The 22,443-nt window shown below is 39.8% G+C and overlaps 2 protein-coding genes across 5 annotated transcripts in view; one reads left to right on the top strand and one right to left on the bottom strand.

Moving 5' to 3' along the window:
- The window catches only part of LOC111270033 (fasciclin-2), a 44,032-nt gene extending 25,284 nt beyond the window's left edge, over window positions 1-18,748 (top strand). For 3 of the 4 annotated variants that reach the window (XM_022850032.2, XM_022850037.2, XM_086972339.1), the window contains 4 exons: window positions 12,527-12,658; window positions 12,841-12,990; window positions 13,354-13,582; window positions 15,272-18,748. In XM_022850032.2, coding sequence (XP_022705767.1) covers window positions 12,581-12,658; window positions 12,841-12,990; window positions 13,354-13,582; window positions 15,272-17,223 — 2,409 coding nt within the window. In that variant the 5' untranslated portion in view covers window positions 12,527-12,580 and the 3' untranslated portion in view covers window positions 17,224-18,748. The remainder of the gene's footprint in view (window positions 1-12,526; window positions 12,659-12,840; window positions 12,991-13,353; window positions 13,583-15,271) is intronic. The other variant, XR_015314822.1, reaches the window with a different exon arrangement.
- Window positions 18,749-18,873: 125 nt separating this feature from the next.
- Window positions 18,874-22,443, bottom strand: part of LOC111270085 (dCTP pyrophosphatase 1) — an 18,064-nt gene continuing 14,494 nt past the window's right edge. The window contains exons 5-6 of the mRNA XM_022850111.2: window positions 19,538-19,690; window positions 18,874-19,296 (exon numbers count right to left, since the gene is read on the bottom strand). Coding sequence (XP_022705846.1) covers window positions 19,567-19,690 — 124 coding nt within the window. The 3' untranslated portion in view covers window positions 18,874-19,296; window positions 19,538-19,566. The remainder of the gene's footprint in view (window positions 19,297-19,537; window positions 19,691-22,443) is intronic.

Raw genomic sequence — 22,443 nt, forward strand, 5'->3', positions numbered from 1 at the left:
CAGCGTACCAACGATCTAACCAATAATATGATTCCACGTTCATTCAACACAGGTCGTTCAACGACGTGCGCTTGTTTGTTCCTTTCTGTCTATAGCGGTAGCGTTGTCGTTCATGTCGCTGTGATCGTATTGGCCGATTTTCTGTCCTGTTCTCCCTTTCTGCCTCCAGATCGCCTACTCCGTAGCGGATTCCGGTATAGCTTTTTTCCCACGGTGATAATCTGCCGTACGACAGTCTTCTCTTACTTTCAAGTACATACAATGCCGTGATGCGTGTTCATCGCGCCCAACAACGTCAAGCCTTTAAGTGATTTTCAAAGCACTAACGATGCCGTAAGCAGTGTTGCGTTTTTATTGTCTTCTCGCATACGCCAGGCAATGATCAACATGAACAGGGAAGATCGTCTTTGTTCTTTAAAATGTATTCGCTGATAATGCCCAGTAACTTAAGCGCCGTCACTCTGCATTCTGATGCTGCACATGTTTGCACCGCCATAGATATACTTCGTTTCCTGCAAACTACGTAATATTAAGAGGAGCAACTTTGTTCATATTTTACTTTTCCATAACTTGGACTAGATCTATTTCGTTTAGGCGCTGTCAGTAAAAGTAAAGCTTGTGAGAATAATACGATGACAATAGTAGGTATATCTCTTAGTAATTATGGTTTAAACGACTTCGACGATTGGGCCCTTAACATCGTCGGTTGTTGTACTCATATTCGTGCATTTTTAAGTCGCCTGCAAAACGCTACTTTCGATTCGAAACCAACGTATGTTACTTAAGTCATCTTTCAACGGGCGGCAGGCGTTTTGCACATATAATCGAAAAGTTCTGGTCCCACTTCTGACTATGACATAGATTACGACCGGCTTCGGAAATCTGTTTTTCTGGGAAGGCCTACTTTAAAGGTTAAGCGAAACAGTGTTTATTCTTTACAGGAAATTTCAAGGTCGGAATGAATTTTACATTGTTTTGTTTTGTTCATCAATATATTGTATATGTATATATACAGAGCTAGCTTAGACACCTAGATATGTTCGACCCGCTTGAAATGTCTGGACCCATCTCGAAGGCAAAACTTCAAAAGAACTACTAGATCTGACACTGGCCTTCTTTCTCGAAGTGAATCAACCAGTACGTAATTAATTCAAATATGTTGGACGTTTGTATCCCTCAAGCAGGCCTGCAACATGTATACATTTCTTTTCAGATTTATTTGCTTTTAATATTTTTTAGAAGAAATAGTAATCCATGCGATAAAATAGGTATCGTCTCAAAAAGCTAAAACACGATCCTAGCCATTTGTTGCGCGTTTCGGATCGACTGCAGTTAATTAGTTATTATGATTATTTTTGAATAGCGCGCCATTTAATGTCCCATTACGAGCCCAGCAAAGTAAAGCCGAGTGAGGTTTCTCGAAGTAACGCTATCCGTGAGAGCGATAAATGTCGAAATTAAGCGGTGCAAATATTGGAATAAATCGAAACGTCCCATTACGTCTATGGCTATGCAGTGGATAGATTCTTGCTCAGCTCCAACATTATACTTATTTGAACATTAACAAAAAATATTGTACCGAGGAGATGAGCCGGTAAAATTTAGTTACTATTTCCTACAAGTGTATATGTGTTTCTTATAGACCTAATTTTATTCTATGTTTGAAAAGCACGTTTATCTTCAAGCAAGGCGATATACGAAAAATCCTTTGTCGGCTTGCAGAGTGAACAAGTTCTCGGAATAACGAGGTGGTTAAGAGTAAGCACTAGTTAAGCTACAAAGATGGCCGAGTGACACAAAATCAATCTGATAATATAAGGCTGTCGATTGTTGTAATAATCAGCGGGCGATTCACAAAGGTAAACACTAAAAAGCCAAGCCGGTAATGACACGGTTTAACCTCGTCGTTGGCTAGAAGAACCAGTCATTTTTATACTAGAATATGTGATTTATTACGTTTAAGAAGTACTTTCGTGTCGCCTTATACGTTAACCTAGTGGTTCTGCTCTATTGCTGCTCAATAGCCAGCGTAAAAACGAAATCGTTGCTAACGTCGATTAAAAGCGCTACGGTGACGCGGAAGGTATTCGCTTGCACGGACGAGAGCCCTGTTTCACCAATGCGACCAATTGCTCTCGCTGGGGCAGATTTTTCGTTACTCTAACGTAATGCTTTGTATCCACTTTGCCGCAAGCTCATGCGAAGAAGAGGACATCTGATGTCAAGTTTAGCTTTTTCCTACGATATTTTCAATGCTATGGTAATTACTAGAAAGCTATTCATCATCGGAAGATAATGGGACGAGTGTTTCGTTTTCTCACCATTCGTAAGTGTGTGTATTGGTCAGGATGCCGTTGCGGCTTCGTCCATGTTTCTTCTTAGCGACCTTTCAACTCAGTGTAACAGAGACAATGGACAATATTATTACAAAGTACAGCGTTATATTTGTGTGGGTATGTAGGTCGCCATCACAAACATGGCTGGCTGTCATCAAACACAAATTGCGTGCACAACGTTGAAGATGTATACAATCATCGCAATAGCAACAACGAAGTGATCTGCGTTATGTTAATACCGCAGAAGTTTCGCTGAAGATAACGTTTCTAACGGCCACTTGCAATCACCATTACAGAGCCCTGTTTAGCAGTAACTTATACTCTGATAATACACACTATTTAGGGGATTGATATGATCTCTGTAAGAACTCGCGTGGAAACCTCGTCGTGAATATTGTGACACGGATGCTTTGGATGAAGATGTTTGGAAGGCAGAATGGTTGCAAATGTGTCAAAACGCAGACAATAACGAAGCCTGAACACTGAATTTACCCACGTAAAAAATATTCCGCCAAAACTACGAAAAGACTGTGTACGTTGCAAAGATAGATCATTATGCGTACGTTAACGACATGTACAAACTAACGTTGCCGCCTTATATTAACTGTATAAGGTAACCAGGAAGGTACGTGTATTTTTAGGTCATCTGTGTATGCGAAATAGCAATGTAGAGACAGTCTGGTGCCAACTGCTGCAACATATAGCACTCCGTTTAAATGAATAATAATAATAAGCATTTGTGTAGCCTCATACGACACGAACTCACCTCTGGCAGTGTATTTTTATGATGATATCCGTTTTTAAATCGTATAATATTCTCAAGCAGTGTTTTTCAAATCCAGATTTTCCAACATCTAGTTACCAAATACGAAAAAAATGCTGTCGCGCAATTTTTTAGAATGCTATTATTGCAGCGATTGAGACAAGTAAAATAGGACGCGACATAAACTAGTCCACTTCTGTAACACTAACACAATTTCGTCGATACTATGACTAATTAAAAGAATATTTAATTTAAGATAGCAAATGTCATCGATAATAATTGTCAATATCGTGATTCTTAACAGCAGCAGTCATATCTTTACAGCTCTTGTTTTCCCATTGGCCATAGCAGACCAAACGAGAAAGGATAGACTAACCATAGAATGACGGATGGACCGTCGGATACTCCCGTTCCCGCGCCTAACAATGGCCAGGCATCATTGCGATTGTTACGGCCGTTCGTGGCGCCATTGTCGCTATTGTTGTCACCATTTTAGCTGGACTTGCAAAGCCCGTTTAGCGGTCAACCCTCAGCTACTGCTTCGTCTCATTGTTATTATTACCGTTAGCTAAGTGTAGGGTCACCGTCCTCGTCCTTTTTTCTTTTCCTCACGATCAGCATTATCATGACGACGATAATGGGCATGATGACCCTCAAAGGACTTCATTCAGTAGTCAGACCGACCTTCCTATCAGCGGTCGCATAGTCTGCACGACTATCCGCTTACAGTTAGTAGTACTATTCAATCACTTGCTATTTACATCTACTTTTCTTCTTCCCCCTTTTCTATTTTCCATTCATTTAAATATGGTTGGTGATAGCGATAATGGTTGTGTTTCCGCGGCAGTTGATGTTAGTAGCAGCAACCGTGATGAGGGGCTCCTTTCGACGACAAACCCCCATCACTACAGTCATCATAGCTGTCCTCGTTGTTACTGTTCCTCGCTGCCTTTCATGTCGGCCATCCAAATAACAATAATAACGGTGATGATGAACATTGTGGGAGGGGCGATAGCGGCGTCAACAGTATAAGAAAGCGACCAGGGCGTCTAGAATAACGTACGTGGCCAACAAATGGTTCAAGTTAACGTATAATAAACAGGTCGGGCAGACGCACGCACCCGCAGATTAAGCGATAAAGAATCAGGTTGATCCGAATTTAAAGTTAACGCCTATAATGCCCCTATCGGTCTATAAGGATAATAATGATCATGTGTAGGCGTTGAATTAATCGGAACAAGAGAGTAATCTTCTCATATAAGTAAGGCACGTATTACGAAAACGAATATGGTACTAGATGTTATAATTAGTTAAGTCGACTTAAAAGTGGAAAAATAAATGAGCACATTTGTACTAACCCCGCACTAGAAAATGGTTTTTACAAGGGCAAACATGTGAATGGTTTTCGTTGAGCTATCTTGAGTACCTGCTCAATTTAGATTAATATCTTGATGCATAAAAGAAAAGCTACCGCATTTATATTCCATATCGGCGACAATGCTCTGGTGTTCAATCAGTCTTACTTATTTTAAATGCGTTGTCGATTCTAGCTGTCCTAACAAGGCAGCGTCAATGAACCAAGTATTCGTCGAACTTCTTCAGCGTCCATGAGGCTAAAACTAATTGATAATACTATTATATAATAATATGTAAGTTCTACGAACTTGATAAACGAAAACAAATCTATGCCTACGTACTTCTACATGCAATACGCACCAGTAAATCCTTTGTCATTGTTTTCTCCTTGACCACAATTCAACTAAACTAACAATTAAATAATTATTTTCGAACATGTTACGTCGTATAATAACAAAAAGAAGAAACTGTCAGAATGTTACTTTAATTAGTTAGTTAGATGTAATGCTTTCTTTCTGGAATTTCAAAAGTCAATTTTTTTCAGAGGAATAATGGTGCAAGAACGAACCCAAGTGCCACAAGAACTACGGAACCTGTTGTTGATTTCAAGGAAAACGTTCTTTCTTCTACAACTTAGTTTTTTCCTTGAGGTAAATGAGTTAGGCTTATGGAACCTGTTATTAGTATATGGGCGCTTCACAGATGTCTAAACGAAATAGTTGAAAAAAGGTACTGTACCTATCCTGAAAGATGTATGTCTAGCGTAGTACAAAAATAATTGTCCGACGCATAATTAATCCATATTAATTGAACTTTTTGAAAGCGTTACGTATTATTGGTTTAACTTTTCCTCTTAGGATTATTTAGGGTACCGAAGTAGAACTTCTGGGAAAGAATCTGATTATTACGCGCGATTTGTTTAGCGTACCATCGAAACCACAAACGCCTTGATCGCAGTGAAAATTTGGAAATAAGTCCGATTCATTTATATATTCGATTTTACTTTCCCTCGGTAATGGAAGCAGAGAACACTTGCGAGATATCAATCAGCGTTCCAAGATTGACTTGTAGTTCACCCAAGTGAACCGACTAAACCGTTGTAGGCCTTTAACGACACACGTAGCTAAATCCATCACTATAAAACAGCCAGCGGCTTCAGCCATGTAATTAAGTTGTCAATCGTGACAGTTTACTCACACACCTCTCGCACTGAGGAGAGAAAGGTGAGGCGGAAACAGGAACAACCCGTTCGAGTGGTCGATCGAGAGAATCGTTTGAAATAGAGGCTTTTAGGCAGAGAATAAAGAAAGACGAAGGCTCTTTCTTCGTCAGCCGTCAATTTTTCGGCAAATATCTGTTAGCAAATATTCCCAACGTAACAGTCCACGCCTTCAAGACTATGTTGATATGGAACCACACTATACTGAATCGCAAACAAAGGTATTAATAAAAATTTGCCAAGCTTTATTATAATTAAAACGTAAGCGCATACCCTAATGTTTTTTTTACTGTACTGTAATGTACTCTTACTGACATGTTAAATATTGTCATGAAACGTGTCATAAACTAAAGGATCAGATACCTTCAGTTACATTGCGAATCCGCTTGATGTTGTTAGTGATAGGTCGATAAGAGTTTTTGAGTTGTAACTCTGAAGTTTTACTTAAAAAAGATGAGCCCGTAAAGCGCGCAAAAATGGTTGAGAGAATTTTTTAAGATGTACGAAATTCATGAGCTGTTGTAAAATTAAAATATTATTGTTATTAATTTAATTAGAAGAAAAAAAAAAAGAGCTTTTCACTTTGATCTTGAAAACTGCGGTGATTCGTGCTCTACAACGATTAATTTTGTCTTTGACTGATTTAAATTTTATAAACCGCCATTCACTCATTCTTGCATTTGGCTGTCGGCAATGATACTGAGCTTTCCCGAAATTACTTAGTGTTTGCTCTTTTAGGGTGGCGTAGCCCAAGGAATAATTTACAAAATTTCTATGTTTTCGTATATATGTATACCATTTAACATGGTAACTCTGCCCTCTGTAGAGGTAAAGGCGTATGCATGCATGGAAGTTTCTTCTAGGTAGAGCGTAACCTATTGGTGTCGTCTATTATACTATATTAGTTATACATTGTATAACGGTTTAGAGAATCTTTGATAAAGCCAACATGGCTTTCATTTTGTTACACTCGATGTCAATAATTCTTCTTTGCGCCGACGTTGCAACGCGGGAGTTACTTTCGCTAAGGTGGACAAATTGCCTTTGAATCAAAAAGGGCTCGTCAAGCAGGACTTTTTGGCGCGCTATAATGGGCTACTGGACACGGTTTTAGGACTTGAGAATAACATAATAGTCCCACTTTCAGTCGCTATTATTAATCATTAGTATCATACCCGTCTATACTCAGACACTGACCATTCTTATTTTCTAAGCTAACGGCGGTTAGCTTAGACGGGTTAAAGTTGGAGAGCACCAATAAGCTTTATATCGCTATTTGATGACTCCGGTAATTTTTAAAAGACGTAACTATTCCGCAATTTTTCGACACTAGTAGTACGTTTATTGAAACTTCGATGCGCGGCTCCCGTGTAGTAAAATATATCTAAATGGCTGAATTTCGATATTTTTCTAATCATTTTAGCGGCCAATGCTAAGTAAGAATAGGAAGCAGTAATTATTAGCGTTGCACCATTTTATTTGTGTATATTACGTAACGGCAGACGCCTCCTATTGACGTAGCGGTCTACCGGCTATTGCCGAATTCTTTATAATAAAAAGCAATGATAGCTCGTTGCGTCTTTACGTAGAAAGTACTTATCGACATGCGCACAAATTCTGATTCAATTTTTTATCATGGTCGTTAGGATTATCATGTGTCTACTGTCTATGATCGGTTTGACTCTATTGGACGATGTTAACATTGCTTATATTTCCTTTTGACTTCTCATTTGTTGGGCCAGTCATTCAATCGAGAGCAGTTATCAGCCGCTCGATGATAACCCAGAGGCAGTGGCTTTTAGTTCATCTGAAACAGAGATTTGAGCCTTGATAATTATAGCACATAAAAGTCAGAGCGTAAACAGATACTCTGACAGACAGATATAATAGAATAAGGATACACGGCTTTATGTTTAGACCGTTATGACCTATTTCGTATACCGACGACATTATGCATACAGGATCATCGAAGATGTAGCACTTTTACGAGTTCGTAAACCAGTTCAGTGGACCGTTCTCTATGCTATCAGTATAAACAAACAGAAAAAGGTGGGTCAGTCGGGCCATGGGCAATGGTTGAATTGGGTTTGGCAAGTTGCAATGGATTTATCTCTACCATAACTAAATTTGATTAATGATTGAAAATGAGTGAACTAATACAAGCTAAAAGTAACCTTTACCAATTAGTCATCGATATATCTTCATATGTTTATCTTCGGCGTATTCGTTTGTATACAACTAGCAGACTAAAACGAGCTTACCGCAGGCTCTCAATAAATAGACTCACAAAAATAATGAACATTGATGATTAATGGATTATAGGAAGTATAAGATCAAATACAAGACGTTTAACATGGTTGGTGTAAAAATAAATACTAGCTTCTTTGCTAGTATTTATTTTTCTTCATCTAGATTGATCTTGAAATGTGACGATCAGCAACAACTCAAAACAATGTATGTTAATTTAAAGGTGGACTACACTAAATCGTTGTTGTTGTTGTTGCCGTCATCTCTTTTATTTTTGAGTCTAGGTTCCCTACCTTCTCTTTTCAGTAGACCTTTTGCGCCAAATAAAGTTTATGGGTGTGTGTTTCGATATCTCATCGAGGTATTTCTTTATGGATACGATACCCAGCAGTTTCGGGCCAAAGCCTATCGCCGTCGAAACTTTATGCTTATCAATGAATGTTTCCATTTGTGGAAGATAGCTATGCGCTAGTAGGAAAGTGTTACGTTGATTTTTCTTTTATGATTTCTGGCGTTTCCTCTTTGTGTCAGTTCTTCGAACGTCAGTCCCGCGAACGATGTTCACTCCCACATTTTATGTTGCGCGGTCAAAGTCAAATCGCAGTCAGCAGTTTTGTAAATGCTTCCTCTCTCTCGCTCAGCGTTGATCTTATCGGTTTGTATTTTATAGTATGCTTATATTTAGTTCCTTCTTTCCATCAGAAAGGCCATGATCATCATCATCATCACTAGCTGCAGCCACAGTAGCATCTACATCTACTAATAGTGGAAATGTGTATTATCATGATGTTATTACCGTTAACGGTAAATGTGTGTTCACCGCTTGGCCCCACCTCCTCTTTTTTGCCGCCCCCCACTTCCCGCACACCTAAGCACCCGTCTTCGGGTGTCGTCAATCATGCCGTCATCGTGTGAGCTCACGAAGATGTCGACAGCTGCAATGGCGGTGGTGGTGGCATGTTCATCAATCAACCACAGCATTTCCATACGACTGAATGAATCACAATAGCTTTTTCATTACTTCACGGAGTCATTTTTTTGGTAGTACTTATACGTCCGGTGGTGATATATTAATAATACCAGTACGGCTCGAGAACTGTGTTGGGCCAAAAATGAAAACTGAATTCGTCGGAGCTTTTGCTGTCAAAGCACGAATTATATGACTCGAGTGGCCGAGTTTTTTTTTCGCGACAATGAAAAGTTGGTAATGATAAAAGCTGTTGCTTCTAAGTTCTTATTCATTTTTTTCCATACCCCTTCCACAATTCATATTTTCAGCTTTCTTCAACTCCTCGTTTATCTTCTACTTCTACGTTTTTTTTTTTCACCCGCTTAATGGTGAGAATAAAAACCGAATGAAAATCAGCTGCCTTCTAACGAAAGCTGCTGCCGGGAAAAAAAAGATGTTTTCCTTTTTCAATTCCGTCACGAATTAACAAACGAACGGAAGACTTTGAAGCTTCACGACTGCTACCCCTAGTCACTGCGCGTCAATACTATAGGTACTATGGTGCGACTAATCGGAACCGCACGGCTCCTCTTTGTGACAGACTATCCCGCTTCATTGAATTCTTTTAAAGTAATAATTATAGAAATATTATTAATATGGTGATGGATGAAGGCTGCCATTTGCTTTTGTGTGACAACACATTTTTTTAGATCTACGCGTTTCAAGACTGGCTGAATGAAGAGAGCAAACAGTATCTTTCTACCAGCACTTAATATTTGTGAACATGTGTACGACGATATAGATCGATAGCCAACTATAATCAACAACTGATTGTAGTCTAAACGCAGTATTACGTCAACAGCGCTACAGGATTAGCAGAGGCTTTTAAAACTTCACTTTAAGTATAGTTAACCGTCTTAAAAATTTTGTTTAAAAAAAACTTGTTTTAAACTTGTCTTAAAAACTTGTTTTAAAAATAATTTTTGCCTTCTTTCCGAATAGCGGTATAACCAATTCCACTTGATAACGCCACCTATCGGGGAAGTTTCCCGTTGAATTGCATGCTAGCGCCGATTATGCTACTGTCTTTGATCTGTTTTACGTTTCATTAAGCATTTGGCTACGAGCTTTGTCAAATATTCAAGTACCAAATTCGTAGGCATAGCTCTCTAGTATCTGATAGCTGAACTATTTTTTCGGTTGGGATAATTATTTTTCTGAACATTGTGCCATCGGTGTTTATTTCCAACTAAATCTTGCTTTGCATTTGCCATTTTTCGAATCTGTCCTATTGTAATTGCGTATCGAAAAATTCTGAAACTATAGGATACTCTCATGTTACGTGGGTGTACCGACAATATATGCATATCATCGACATATATACAGATAAATTCTGATAACTTTCGTTTTTCTAGGAAACGTATAGTTTGATTGGTCACTTCAGTCAGTCTCTCAAGTTATGGTTATCTTTAGTAGCAATTTACCTGCTTTGATTTCGTGCCGTGTCCTTTCTTTTGATCAACTATAAGAGTAGTAGTAAGAAAATCACGACGATCAGCTGCGGAGCTTTTTTGCTATAATATTTCTAAAAGTTTCACAATCTTCTTATGCAATAATAAAACGATTCACCTACAGTTCTATATTGTAAGTTACTAGTGGAGCAAAGAATGTTGGCCTTCAGAAGTCGGTTTAACATAACCGGCTATTCGAATGGCAATTCCATTGCTGTTCTCTGCCTGAGATTGTGGTGTTTGGCCTAGCGTTCCCTTTGTCCGTGTCGTGTGATATGCCCGGAAAGCTCTGCTACTGCAGCTGCTGCTGCTGCTGCATTGCTGCACGCAACATTAGGTAAGCCGAACTGCCTCCACCTGTCATTGCCCATTTGGTGGAAGGTACGAAGAAGCTGAGGCTCATGGCTCCTTCCTCCAGTCTCAGTGTCTTAAGAGCCCCAGCAGCCAAAAGGTGTGACATAGCACTTCAGGCACCTAAAGGTAGGCCAAAAAAACCTTTACCGCTCAAACACTACAGACAATATGCGACTCTATGTGCCAGTTGCATACTGTCAGTACGCTAAGCTAAAGCAATGTTAGACAGCTACACCGAGGCCTGCACCAGGACAAAGCATTCCGATTAGCAACGGAGGTAATCAATAGAGTTACTCCTTCTGAATAGCAAAATGGTAATATAGCTATTACTGTGCCGATGCTGTAACTTAATATCCGAAGAAACTACGGAAGTGAACCGAAGCGGAGGCACTCAATACAATGCTATACAATAAAATAGCTGCAATGACAATCGTAACTGGGAAGAACAGCTAGAGTCACTGGCAATGCTAATTGCCGTAGATGTTTCCGACCAATGGGGTAAAGAGCAAGAAACTAAAATCGGAATTTTAATGCAGCGGTAGTTTATCGTTAGTAACCCAACTGCGGGACATCTGATATTTCTTGTTAAGACATATGCATCTCATATGCATGCAGACAAAAAAACATAGCGTGCTAACTGATATACTACTTCCATCAATCAATGCTTATAAGCATTGGTGACTCATTGTACATATTTCTTATAATTCTTCGAATATAAGACTTGTTTCACTAATATTGACCTAAGGTAACATATATACGTCTGCAGTGTTGTCTCTTATAAGAGAAGTCATCATCACTGCCATCATTGGGGTGATACCACAGATGACGACAGAAATAACATTTTAGCACTACTACACAGTAAAGCTGCGGGTAGAATATGTAGAAAAGGTAGTAGAGAATGTCCTCCAACGTGTTGTAAACAGCCTAATGCATTGTTGGCTATTATGGTTAAATCAGTCTACAGCGGCGATTATAGTACAAGAAGATGCAAAGTTCTAAGTCCCGTAATAGCTATACACTGGTCTAAACTTCTGCTGGCTGTCCGTGTATATAACAGTCTTATTACTATTCGTTACGAATGTATTGCCTTTTGTGCTATTTATGTATGTCGATGTACGTAGCGGTGTCCGCACGATTTCGAAAGAGCCAGTATCAAAATTAAACATCTGTCAATGGTGTTAATAGGGGCAGCATCTGTCCGGCTGTGGATAATGCACATTTTTAGTGAGAGCATGTCTGTCTGCCTGTCTGCCTGCCGTCCTTCCCGAAACTATTCCAAGGTCACTGACCGGTTTAAAAGGCCTAAGATCATGTATAGCCGCAAGTATTCTATATATCCTTAAGAATTCATCTGCGGCTAGGGCATGTAATAAAGCTGTCTGAGTTGCACTATTTCTCAGAGGCGGCGTTTTTCCACAATAGCGGTCAACAGCTTTCCAGCTATGAGTATTTTTGACACTGATGTGTCTCCAGATTGCTGGCCCATTATTATGTATCATGAGGCTATGAGTTCGTGTTTAGATGCGCAGTGCTCCTTTCCCCCGATATTTGGTTGGATGAAAACCGGAAAGACCAAGAAAGAAGGTATAATCGTTGTGCTCGTAAATAATGTGGGCAAAAATGTTTGCTTTCTCGACCTGCTCGTATCAACGTAACAGCGACTCTGTAGAGGAGTGAAGATGTACACGCCAAATATTGACCTGTCGACATCTAGTATAGTACTGATTGAATATGGGACGTTATCAAAAGCCATATAATAACGTATCCCGTTGATTTCCATTGTCCTTTCAGGTATTTCGGGTGGCAGTGTGTAAACGACTTCTGAACAGCTCGCGCCGCCTGGCAATGTGGCCTCGCCGACCGATAATAGCTCTAATTACCGCCGTTTCATTTATATTGACTGACTATTTTGCAAGGGGTCAGGTTAGGCATATTCCAGGAAGACTTACTAAAAAAAACTAGATATGCAATTATCTCTAAGATATTCAATATTCCAGTGAAATATAGATGTTGACATTTCACGCGAAGATGAACTATCCGTCGTTTATGTGTGAGAATGCATCAATTAATAAACATTAATATGGTGTTGTTTTTGTTGATAATAGTATGACGAAGCGGAATTTCCTCCAGAAGGATTATATCTGTCACCCGATCAACCGATACAAAATCAGCCAGCAGGTGCGATTTTCGCCGTGTTTTGCAACAAAGGCTCTGGAAATGGACGATACTCTGATTTCAAATGGATTAGTCCTCAGGTCTAGCGTCGTTCAAATGGTTTATACAGCCCTTTATATATACACGATATTGGCAATTAAAGCAGAACTTATGTCACCCATAAACTTATCTTTTTTTGTCTAACGGAATGTCTGTCTCTCCTAATTGTAAATGAGCGTCATATCTGACAGCGTAGTTCTTAAGCTCATTCTGGTTGAGTTTAGTTCGATACTCTGCGGAACTCCGAAACGCCATCAGGCCAGCTAGGCGAAATATATGTGGAGTAAAAAAGCGAAATATCTTACGCTCACTTTCAAAAAATGACTGCCCACAAACTTTCCTAAACACACCCATTTACGAAGCATGAAAATTGATTGAAATTCTCACTTCTGACGTCACCATAGGGTCTCGAAATCACTCGTAATAACACTGCAACGATATACGCGTTTGAATCGGAAAATGGACTGGCACTAAACTTCGACTCACCGACACCTGAAAACTCAGGCCGGTACACGTGCAAGGCCCTTTACGGAGGAACATCTTCGCTGCAAGTGCCTGTGAAAATCAGTTTTTTCCATGACATCACCTTTGACAACTGTCCAACTACCCAAGATCTAGTCCTCGGACGTGATGGTAACGTATCTCGTTGAGCCATCTATGACGAACTTAGTTGAAGCCAAGATTAGGATAAGATAGATGTCGCTGTGCCAGAGGTATTCATCATCGGTATATCGGAACATCGAATTACAAATGCTCACAAAATGATATCATGTATTACACTAGGTCGGGAGCTAAGGATCCGTTTGAATTTTTTTGCATCATTTATTTGACTTTTGCGTCAATTTTTTTAATTTAATTATTGTAGCAAAGTTTACGTTGCACCCGTCGAAGCCCGAAGTACTAGCTATTGAGAGAGTTTTATTTATTAGGGAGTTGTACTACCTTTGACCGATTATTGTCTTTTCTTCCAATCTCATTTTTAAGCATTTGTTTTAAAAACAAAACCTTTAAAAGTATTTTTCGTCGAAGCCGTAACTTATTCTTTCTGATCTGGTAGAAGTTTTTTATTTTGATGGAAGAGTCTCATGATAAACGCATTTTTTTTCCTAAGGTTGGTAAGTTCATCTCATTCATGACTTGTGTGTTTGTCACCACAGAGAAGCAAAGTAGGTCATATAATTCAAAAAGGTAGTTCTAGCCAGAGCTGTTGCTGATAAGGCCAATATCCGAAAAATATATACATATAACAGGTTTATGACAAGAGTCTGAAAGCAGCCGGAAAGCAGCTATAGCAGCACGCTTCTTCACTCAGTGTTATTGGCCTTACTGATTTCTGTTTGTATTCGCTTTCTCCAAAAACATATGCAGGTAACATTGAAAAACGTTTATACTTCAAAATGTATTAAAAACACCTGACAATAACATGCTTGACGTGTCAATTAAAATAAATGATCACTCAAAATTAATGCAAATACCTAACGTAAGAGCTTATAATAGGGTCGACTCGCACTTCTAGTACCAACATGGCTGTTCGTGTGAACTCTAAGGGATCCTTCAAAAGAACAGTTTCCCTAAAATGCACACTAGTCAGAGTTATTCAGTTTGCCATTTATCCAGTGAGACTCTCTTAACATAGGTTATAGATGTAATGGTCGAATGGTCCGTCGTGAGACGTTTAACGGTGCCTGAAGCAACCTGTACTACCGAGATCGGAGAAGCGTGTTACCATCTTACATAGGCTATTCTGAAACCGTATTATTGCCACGAAGTCCAGTCCTACACAAAACGGCAGCCAGGCAAACCCTCCCAGGTTTATCCCTCCCAGGTTCATTCGCCCCCAGGATGCAGGTCCAATTCTCTCTAACTTACAAATGTAGTGGTGCACAACGCCTATTCACATTCACCAGCAATGAAATACATAACATATATTTCACTAGAGTTAAAAGCGATGACGTCGGAGAATTGTGATCGTGTTCCGGTCATACCACACAATCTGGCTACGAAGATAAAAAAAGCAAGACGTTGATGGCTATAGTTTGTACATAGTCAGTAAGGTATAACTAGCAACCAGCAGGGAACAGGCACGACAAAAACGTCGTGTAGAAATGACTTTCGGCCAGTAAGTGGTGTTTTCAAAAGAAATTTTGAGTGAATTGTGCACGGTAAATATAAGAAAGGAAAAACGCTTAAATGGCGATGGAAAGCGGAAGGGAGACGATTAAGTGGTATCATTTTTTGAATTCCGACACATCTTATTAAATTTAAAATTCGATATTTAATAAGAATTTAACACTTGTATTTTCTCCCATTTTATTCTGAAAGGTACCGTTCGTTGTCAAGTTCATGGAAATCCTGTGCCGCGCGTACTGTGGGATAACCAGAGAGGTATTCAACTTTCCTCGGAGAGGTTCACTATCGTAGGAAGTAGCCTAAATATTCGCCACGTCATGGCTACCGATGCCGGCCGATATCGAGTAACGGCCATGGTTGAAGCAACGGGAAAAATCAAGAGAGAGTTTATAACTGTCAATGTGATTACCCCACCAAACATCATTGAACTGAAAAACGTAACCGATATTATTGAAGGAAGCTCAGGAATGGCTGTTTGTGCTGCGACTGGGATTCCGCCACCTCTTTGCTACTGGACAGATTTTAAGGGCCGAAACTTATCCGATGTAGGCGGTTTTCGAGTTACACCGCAAAGTTGCATACTGGAGTTTATTCAGACATCAAGAGAATATGAAGGCGTATATACATGTCATGCGGTTAACGCAGGAGGAAAGGCCGTGCGAGACACGCAAGTCGAAGTAATCATCCCATCAAAGATAATTGAGTTTCAGAACAAAACTGTCAACGAGGACGGTGAGGTGGCTCTGGAGTGTCAGGCTGAAGGCAAACCTATACCGGAAGTTCACATTCGCAAAGAACAGGCACTTATTTCTCTAGGCCACAGCAATGACGACGGAGGCGGCGTTATTAGTTTGAAAAACCTAACCACCGGTTATGTAACAACGCTCATCGCAACTATCTTCCCGGTGCGACAAGATCACTCCGGCTTATATTACTGTTCAGCTGAGAACCGTGTGAATCGTGTGGAACGAACCGGTAAACTGGACGTTAATTATGCGCCGCTTTTAACGGCAAAAAAAAACCCTGTATTTACGTGGGGCAGTCGGCCGGCAATGCTGACGTGCCATATTCAGGCTATTCCAAACGCCACCGTTCAATGGAAGGATTTGCATGGAAATTTGCTCAACGATAAAATGCTATACTCAGTGGATAACAGCGTTGGCATGTCTGTGCTCACCGTCACCGACCAAGCTCCTCGTTTTAGCCAAGACTTTGTGTGTGTAGCATTAAACAATCTTGGAGAACGTAGTTTAGTTTTCACAATTCGCGAAGCCCGCCGACCAAACGCGCCAAGCCAACCAAAAGTCCTCCGAGTGACTGCGACAACCGTTACGTTCGAATTTAATCGGCTTGTGGATAACGGCGGCATGCCTATCCTTCAGTACCTGACTAAGTACTGGCGTGAGGGCCAAAGTCTAAATGAAGCCAAGATCGAGCAATTCGCTGAGATGATTGGCGAACCTCGGAAGATCACTCAACTTATTCCACGCACAAAATATTTCTTCACGTTCAGCGCTCGTTCCGAAGTCGGCGAAGGACCACATTCCGAGCCGCTGCAGATTGATACAACGGTCGAAGCAGTCCCTGACCCACCGATATTTATTAGTCCTCCCCATGCGGACGTGCACCCCAGTCGTGTGCATATCGAATGGACTATGCCCCTTAGTAACGGGAAACCGATAGACCACTTTCTTGTGTCCTACCAACTCGTGGAGCAGGTTTCCGCGACTGAATTTAGAGACACAGGACGAAGACGAAGTGAACATGTAACCTCATGGGCAAGTATGGTTTCAAAGGACCTTCTTGATCTCCGGCCAGAAATGTTCTACCGGGTCCGGGTCGAGGCACATAACGAGCTGGGTTACGGAGAGCCAGCCGAGTTGGTATTCCGCACAGGTCCAGCGCCAGGAATGATCGGGCCCTATCCTAACAACGGTGATAATGGCGCTAGAAACGTCACACATATCATTAGTACACCTGTGATTATTGCACTGGCAGTACTGTTAACATTCATCTTGCTCATCCTATTCGACGTACTTTGCTACTTCCAATTCCGCAAAGGGCTTCTGTACGCACTTCGACACCTCGTCTGCTCCAAACCTAGACATATTTATAGCAAGACCAACCAAAATCCGCTTTCGTAGATATAAGGTGCTGACAATCAAACCCTCACAGAGCATCTTCCACAACACGTACATGGCGGCGGTAACACAGTTAATACTACACGGCTAACTTCAAGAGAACGTAGAAGCATGCCTCCCCCCAAGAAACCGCCGAGGCAAATATCGGATTTGCTTATCAGTCTCTGACTCAGAAATCATGAAGAGGCTAATAAAAAGCAGAAGAATTTATAATCCGAGTGATTCTGGAACGAATCGCAAAACCTTGTTAACTATCACCAAATATCACTGTTGCTGCAGCAGTTACAGAACTTACGCCAAAAATGTATCATACTTCCTCACTAATGAAGGTAATAGCTGCAGCTATAATGTAAATGTTTATATTATACACTGATGATAATGATGCGGGTGTTTTCAAAGGTTGTGAATGATAGTTAGAATGAGTATTGTGCAGAGAGCTGTGATGGTTTCGTCTAAGACTTACAAATTACATAAGATCAAGTTAAAATCTAATTTAATTTTTTTTTATTTAAACTTATTAAAAGGATTTTATACGATATTATTCGACCATTGGATTTCCAAGGCTGCTACATTATATGCATGTGCCGTCAACGGAGATAAACTCTAAATGAGAGCTCTGATTAATACGTATTTAGGTTCCGGTGGGGTCTTGGCGTGAAGGTCTGTCCTCGTGCTTCCGCTATGATACTGTAGCACCGCACGTGTTCTTTAGTGCAAGGGCGTTTACGAACTATCCGCTAAGAAAGGTCTTAATGAGCTCAGGCAAGCAAATATTATTGCTTACGCTTGCCAAGTGAAAACTGTTCAGAAGGTTGCTGAAGACTGTATGAAAATGTATGTATAATGTCTTGATTTAATGAATGACTGAGTGAAGAATCACCATTTTGCTGGAGTTTCATGAACAAATCTTCTCTATATTCAAAGCTGTATTGATTTCTTCCATGTACGGCTGTTCGATAGCGTATTCTTCATAGTAATGCTACATAGCTATAAATGTTGATTACCTGTTGTATTCGACACGTATTATTTGAAGACCAAAAAACTAAGAAACATATAAACACTGTGCAGCAAACGCTAAAGTAGCCTTCCAAGCCATAAAGGAAGACAATGGTTATAACACTAGGCGCATAAAACAGCAACGTATAGTGTTGCTCTGATACTATCTGTTTTGAAATGTGTGCCACTACAAAACCGCTAACCGCTTTCAAGTGGCCATATTTTCTGTGCATCAAACAGCCTCTATACCAAGGTCACGTGGCTAAAAAACGTGTTCTTAGAGTGCTTGTATAGTCTGAAGTATTTTTGGAAAAGAATCATCCTCAAAGGTAGACTATTTTATGTAACATAGCAATTTTCAGTGCACACGAAAACCTGCCAAAATGAAGTATAGTACTTAAATAGTTGAATGGGAAAATGAAACAGAAGCTAAACGAAGCTCGAGTACGTGATATGCCAATCTGTTACGCAACGAAGGACCATTAGTATTTTGTAGTCGTTGTATAATTTATTAAGTTCTTCTATGATAAGGTACCGACACACCAACGCTATTACATTCAGTAACAGTGGGAGACAATGCGTGTGAGATAGCATGCCGATTGCTAGCATACTGTATAATAATTATATGACTATAATGACAGAATAAAAAAAAATATGTCCAGATAGAAAATGTCTTAATTTATTAAGGTAGTAGCTACAGCTATGCAAAAAATTAGTGAAAGCGAATTAATTGTATTTACTGAACAGACACAGACGATCGTGTTCCGCCATTTTGGCATGGGTGTCTAACCTAACTAAATATGGTCGAGTCATTTTTTATTTTCTTTGTTGGCGAGGCTTTAAGCCACCTTAGCAATCGTACAATCAGTTGCATGTTGCACTGTGGAGTAACGAAATTTTAATGCTATTATCCTGGGCTTCCCAGAAGTCAAAAATGGAAGTAATTACGAATTGCAGACACAGAAGGATTCAATGGGGATGAATATTCTGCTATTTTATTAATATTCATTCGTTGCATTTACTGGAGTTCAGCACATTCTTGCGTAACCCTCTTACGTCTTTATCTACGAAATATCAGACCTGTAAAGTATATAAAAAAAAATCAGTTTTATCTTTTTATAGTTTCTGATCTCGCCGCTTCTTGTGGAGTTTTCAAAATCATAGTACTTGCTACTTGCCTACGATAAAGTAAGGGAAGAACTGCACCGTAGACCGTAAAAGGTGAGTATCGCACAGAATTAACATGTTGTTGAAGGCCTTCTTGAGTTCAATTACAGTCATTTTCTATTGTATAAATAATCATATTTATGATGGCACGTACATTTTTAATTGCTTGATAACTTCAACGTTTTACTGCGATTGGTCATGTTTCCCGCTGCGGCCTTTCGCAAGGCTAACAGGATACTTTTCCGCGTTTTTTTTCAACTTCCGTAGAGCTTCCATTGGTAAGTCCACTTCACAGCGTTCGGCTAATCTGTAGAGTGAAAAGCACACACAGCGGGTTTTGTGAGTTGGAAAGCCGGATGAAAACAAAACTTCTTTTCTTGGCCGATGTATGAAATATATCGATGTTGTCACGTCATGAATACTGGCATACAGTTTTCGAAAGGCGCCTCAGCATTACGAGTACTTGATACTTCAACACGCAGAATTTCACATTGTTTAACTTTGGGACTGCAAGGCGGAATTGGAAAGTGGTTTACAGTATTAGAAATGGTTCGCCAAGGTAGTTTAATTCTAGTAAATTGACAGAGTGATTATTAACAGGCCTGTTCGTCCTTTCAAGAGTGTTAAATGATATTTCGACCACTGAAGTGCGCGGGCTCAGCAACGATTTAGCGGTATTCCGTAGTACAACTCGCACCAGATGTACGTTTCCTTAGTTTTATAGCAATATTAAATAAAGAAATAAAAGGTACATATAATCGCTTAAAGCCGTTACTGTATGATAGCAAACCGCACCTGGTTTTCACAATTATTTTTCCTGCTTGCTGCAGTCCGTTGTTGAAATCACCTTTATAGAAGATTTATATGTAGAAGATCAGTGTGCAAACATATGTAACTACTGACTTAGGTTACCTTTTGCTTCCGAGTCTTTATCTAGGCTTTGTTTTTTTGGCTTACTGGTATCCGTTTTTGGCAAGAGGATGCTTACAGGAAACAGAGAGGTAAGCAAGCATGTCTCCTTCTTTAGCTGGTAGACGGTGTCCTCATTCCGACTCCGTTGCTCGACAGCAGTATTGTGATGACATCCATGAGCATTGTCCTATGCGTCATAACCTGCTTCACAATTTGGTGGTGCTAATCCGTGTAGAATTATTGTTGTCCAACCATCAAATTCTACCACAACTGCGACAAATCGCTTTGAGTAAGTATTTGTCAGCTGATAGTCCGATCATGGTGATCACTACCAGCAACATTGTTACTGTTATTACTACAGGAGACGTAACGCACAGCAACAGACATCGTACGAGCCAGGGGTAGCTTTTATGGAAATTTTGGCAAATTTGTTTTAGTGGCCAAATGGAATCTTCTTTTATAAATGGAGGTGTACGTATAGGATACTCCTGATGTCACCCACCGAGAATTTCTATAGAGGTCCTTCACAAATGCACCCAGGTATACAAATCAAAAAAAGAATTACATAAAATTGGTCAACGAGGCTTACCCTACCTACTATTCCACTATATGTTTATGGTCGCCAGTCAGGTCTGTCTGTTTGATAATGGGGCGCATTTTTTTATTTTTCGTGTTCTTATGGGACACAGACTTGCTAAGATGTGCTAAGGTTGTAGAAACTGGGTTTGTCTACATGTTCGTATGTTTTATATGTCCTACATGTTCTTTTTTGAACTCATAGATGTTTCTTTTTTCCACAAAGGGGCCCATATTGGGGGGTCGATCAAGGTGTCTATTGAAAGCTTACGACAAGCTGAGTGCCAGTAACCCTTGTGCTCTCATGCCTGAACCGATGTTTTCACACTCAAATGTGGGAAAAGGACACGGCGGCAGCACTTCTCTATCGGTTATGATAGCATTCGGAAACTCATCGCCACTCTCGCTCTCATGACACAGTTAAATAACATTATCATGTACGACAATGCTCGTGGCAGCCATGATAATGTCGGTTAAGTGTGCAATGACGACGATAGCGGCGGCCTTTGACATCTTTCAGTGAAATTCGGTTCACTAATCAGCACACAATTGATTACTGTGTAGCATCAATCAAACAGGGTCCTACACACGTTGTTTAAGGTACGTGGTTAGTATCCAATCCCTATGATGATAATCATTGTTACTGCAAAAAAGACGACACGCAGTGGTGACGCCATTAACAGGCGTCGGGTTATGCCGGCCCAGATAGGCTAGCTTTTTGTGACAACTTAATTTCCGAATTAGTTCTCCTGACTAAATGGCAGCTCCTTGCTTAGACGGAAAGTTTCACATAAGCAATGGTTGGCGGCATTTTCGTAGATACCGTATCAGCATATTGTATATACAAAGGGCTTATGCAAATGTCCACAGGTGTACAAGTGAAACAAAAACACACAATTTAGACTTGTCTTTTTTTTCAGATCAACCCTACTACTGCACAAATTTTTTCCAATAATTCTAATTTCACATTATTTCAATTTCATGTAAACACTAAAGGAGCCATCCTAAGACCTGGGTGTATAGAACTTATTTCCCGCATTTATCACGCAAAGAAGCATTCGACGGGAAACTTCTGAAATTATCGTTTCTTGGAACAACTATCGTGTTCGCAAATTATTAATGTGAACTCGTTTCGTATATGTTAAATTTTTTCAAAGTATTACCGTTTTCTAAATCTTGATGTGCTCTTTTTCTTTCACGTCCATATCACTTATAGATATTTTGACTTTAAGCAAAAAATGGTGACACTGTTTCCTTTAAAATCGAGATCTGTCGATTAATTTAAAAAAGTTAGTCATTTCATTCATAAAAATACTCACCTATCCCGAAGTGTACTAAGTTCAGGATCTTCATTATGGCTTGCTTTAAATGTAGATCTCACGTTTAACCAAAAAGGTATATATCAATGTTTATCTGTTTTATTTATTTAAAGATACCTTTTTCATAGACAAACTGCTTCCTAAAAAATCACCTTGCTAGTCATTTACATGTCGCATGAAAATGCTATAATGATTAAATAAAAACGGTTGTATCGCGTTCTTGAACTTAGAAGAAATCGAGTCGAATTAATGC

Source organism: Varroa jacobsoni, unplaced genomic scaffold (assembly GCF_002532875.2).
Source record: "Varroa jacobsoni isolate VJ856 unplaced genomic scaffold, vjacob_1.0 scaffold_155, whole genome shotgun sequence".
Lineage (NCBI taxonomy): Eukaryota > Metazoa > Arthropoda > Arachnida > Mesostigmata > Varroidae > Varroa > Varroa jacobsoni.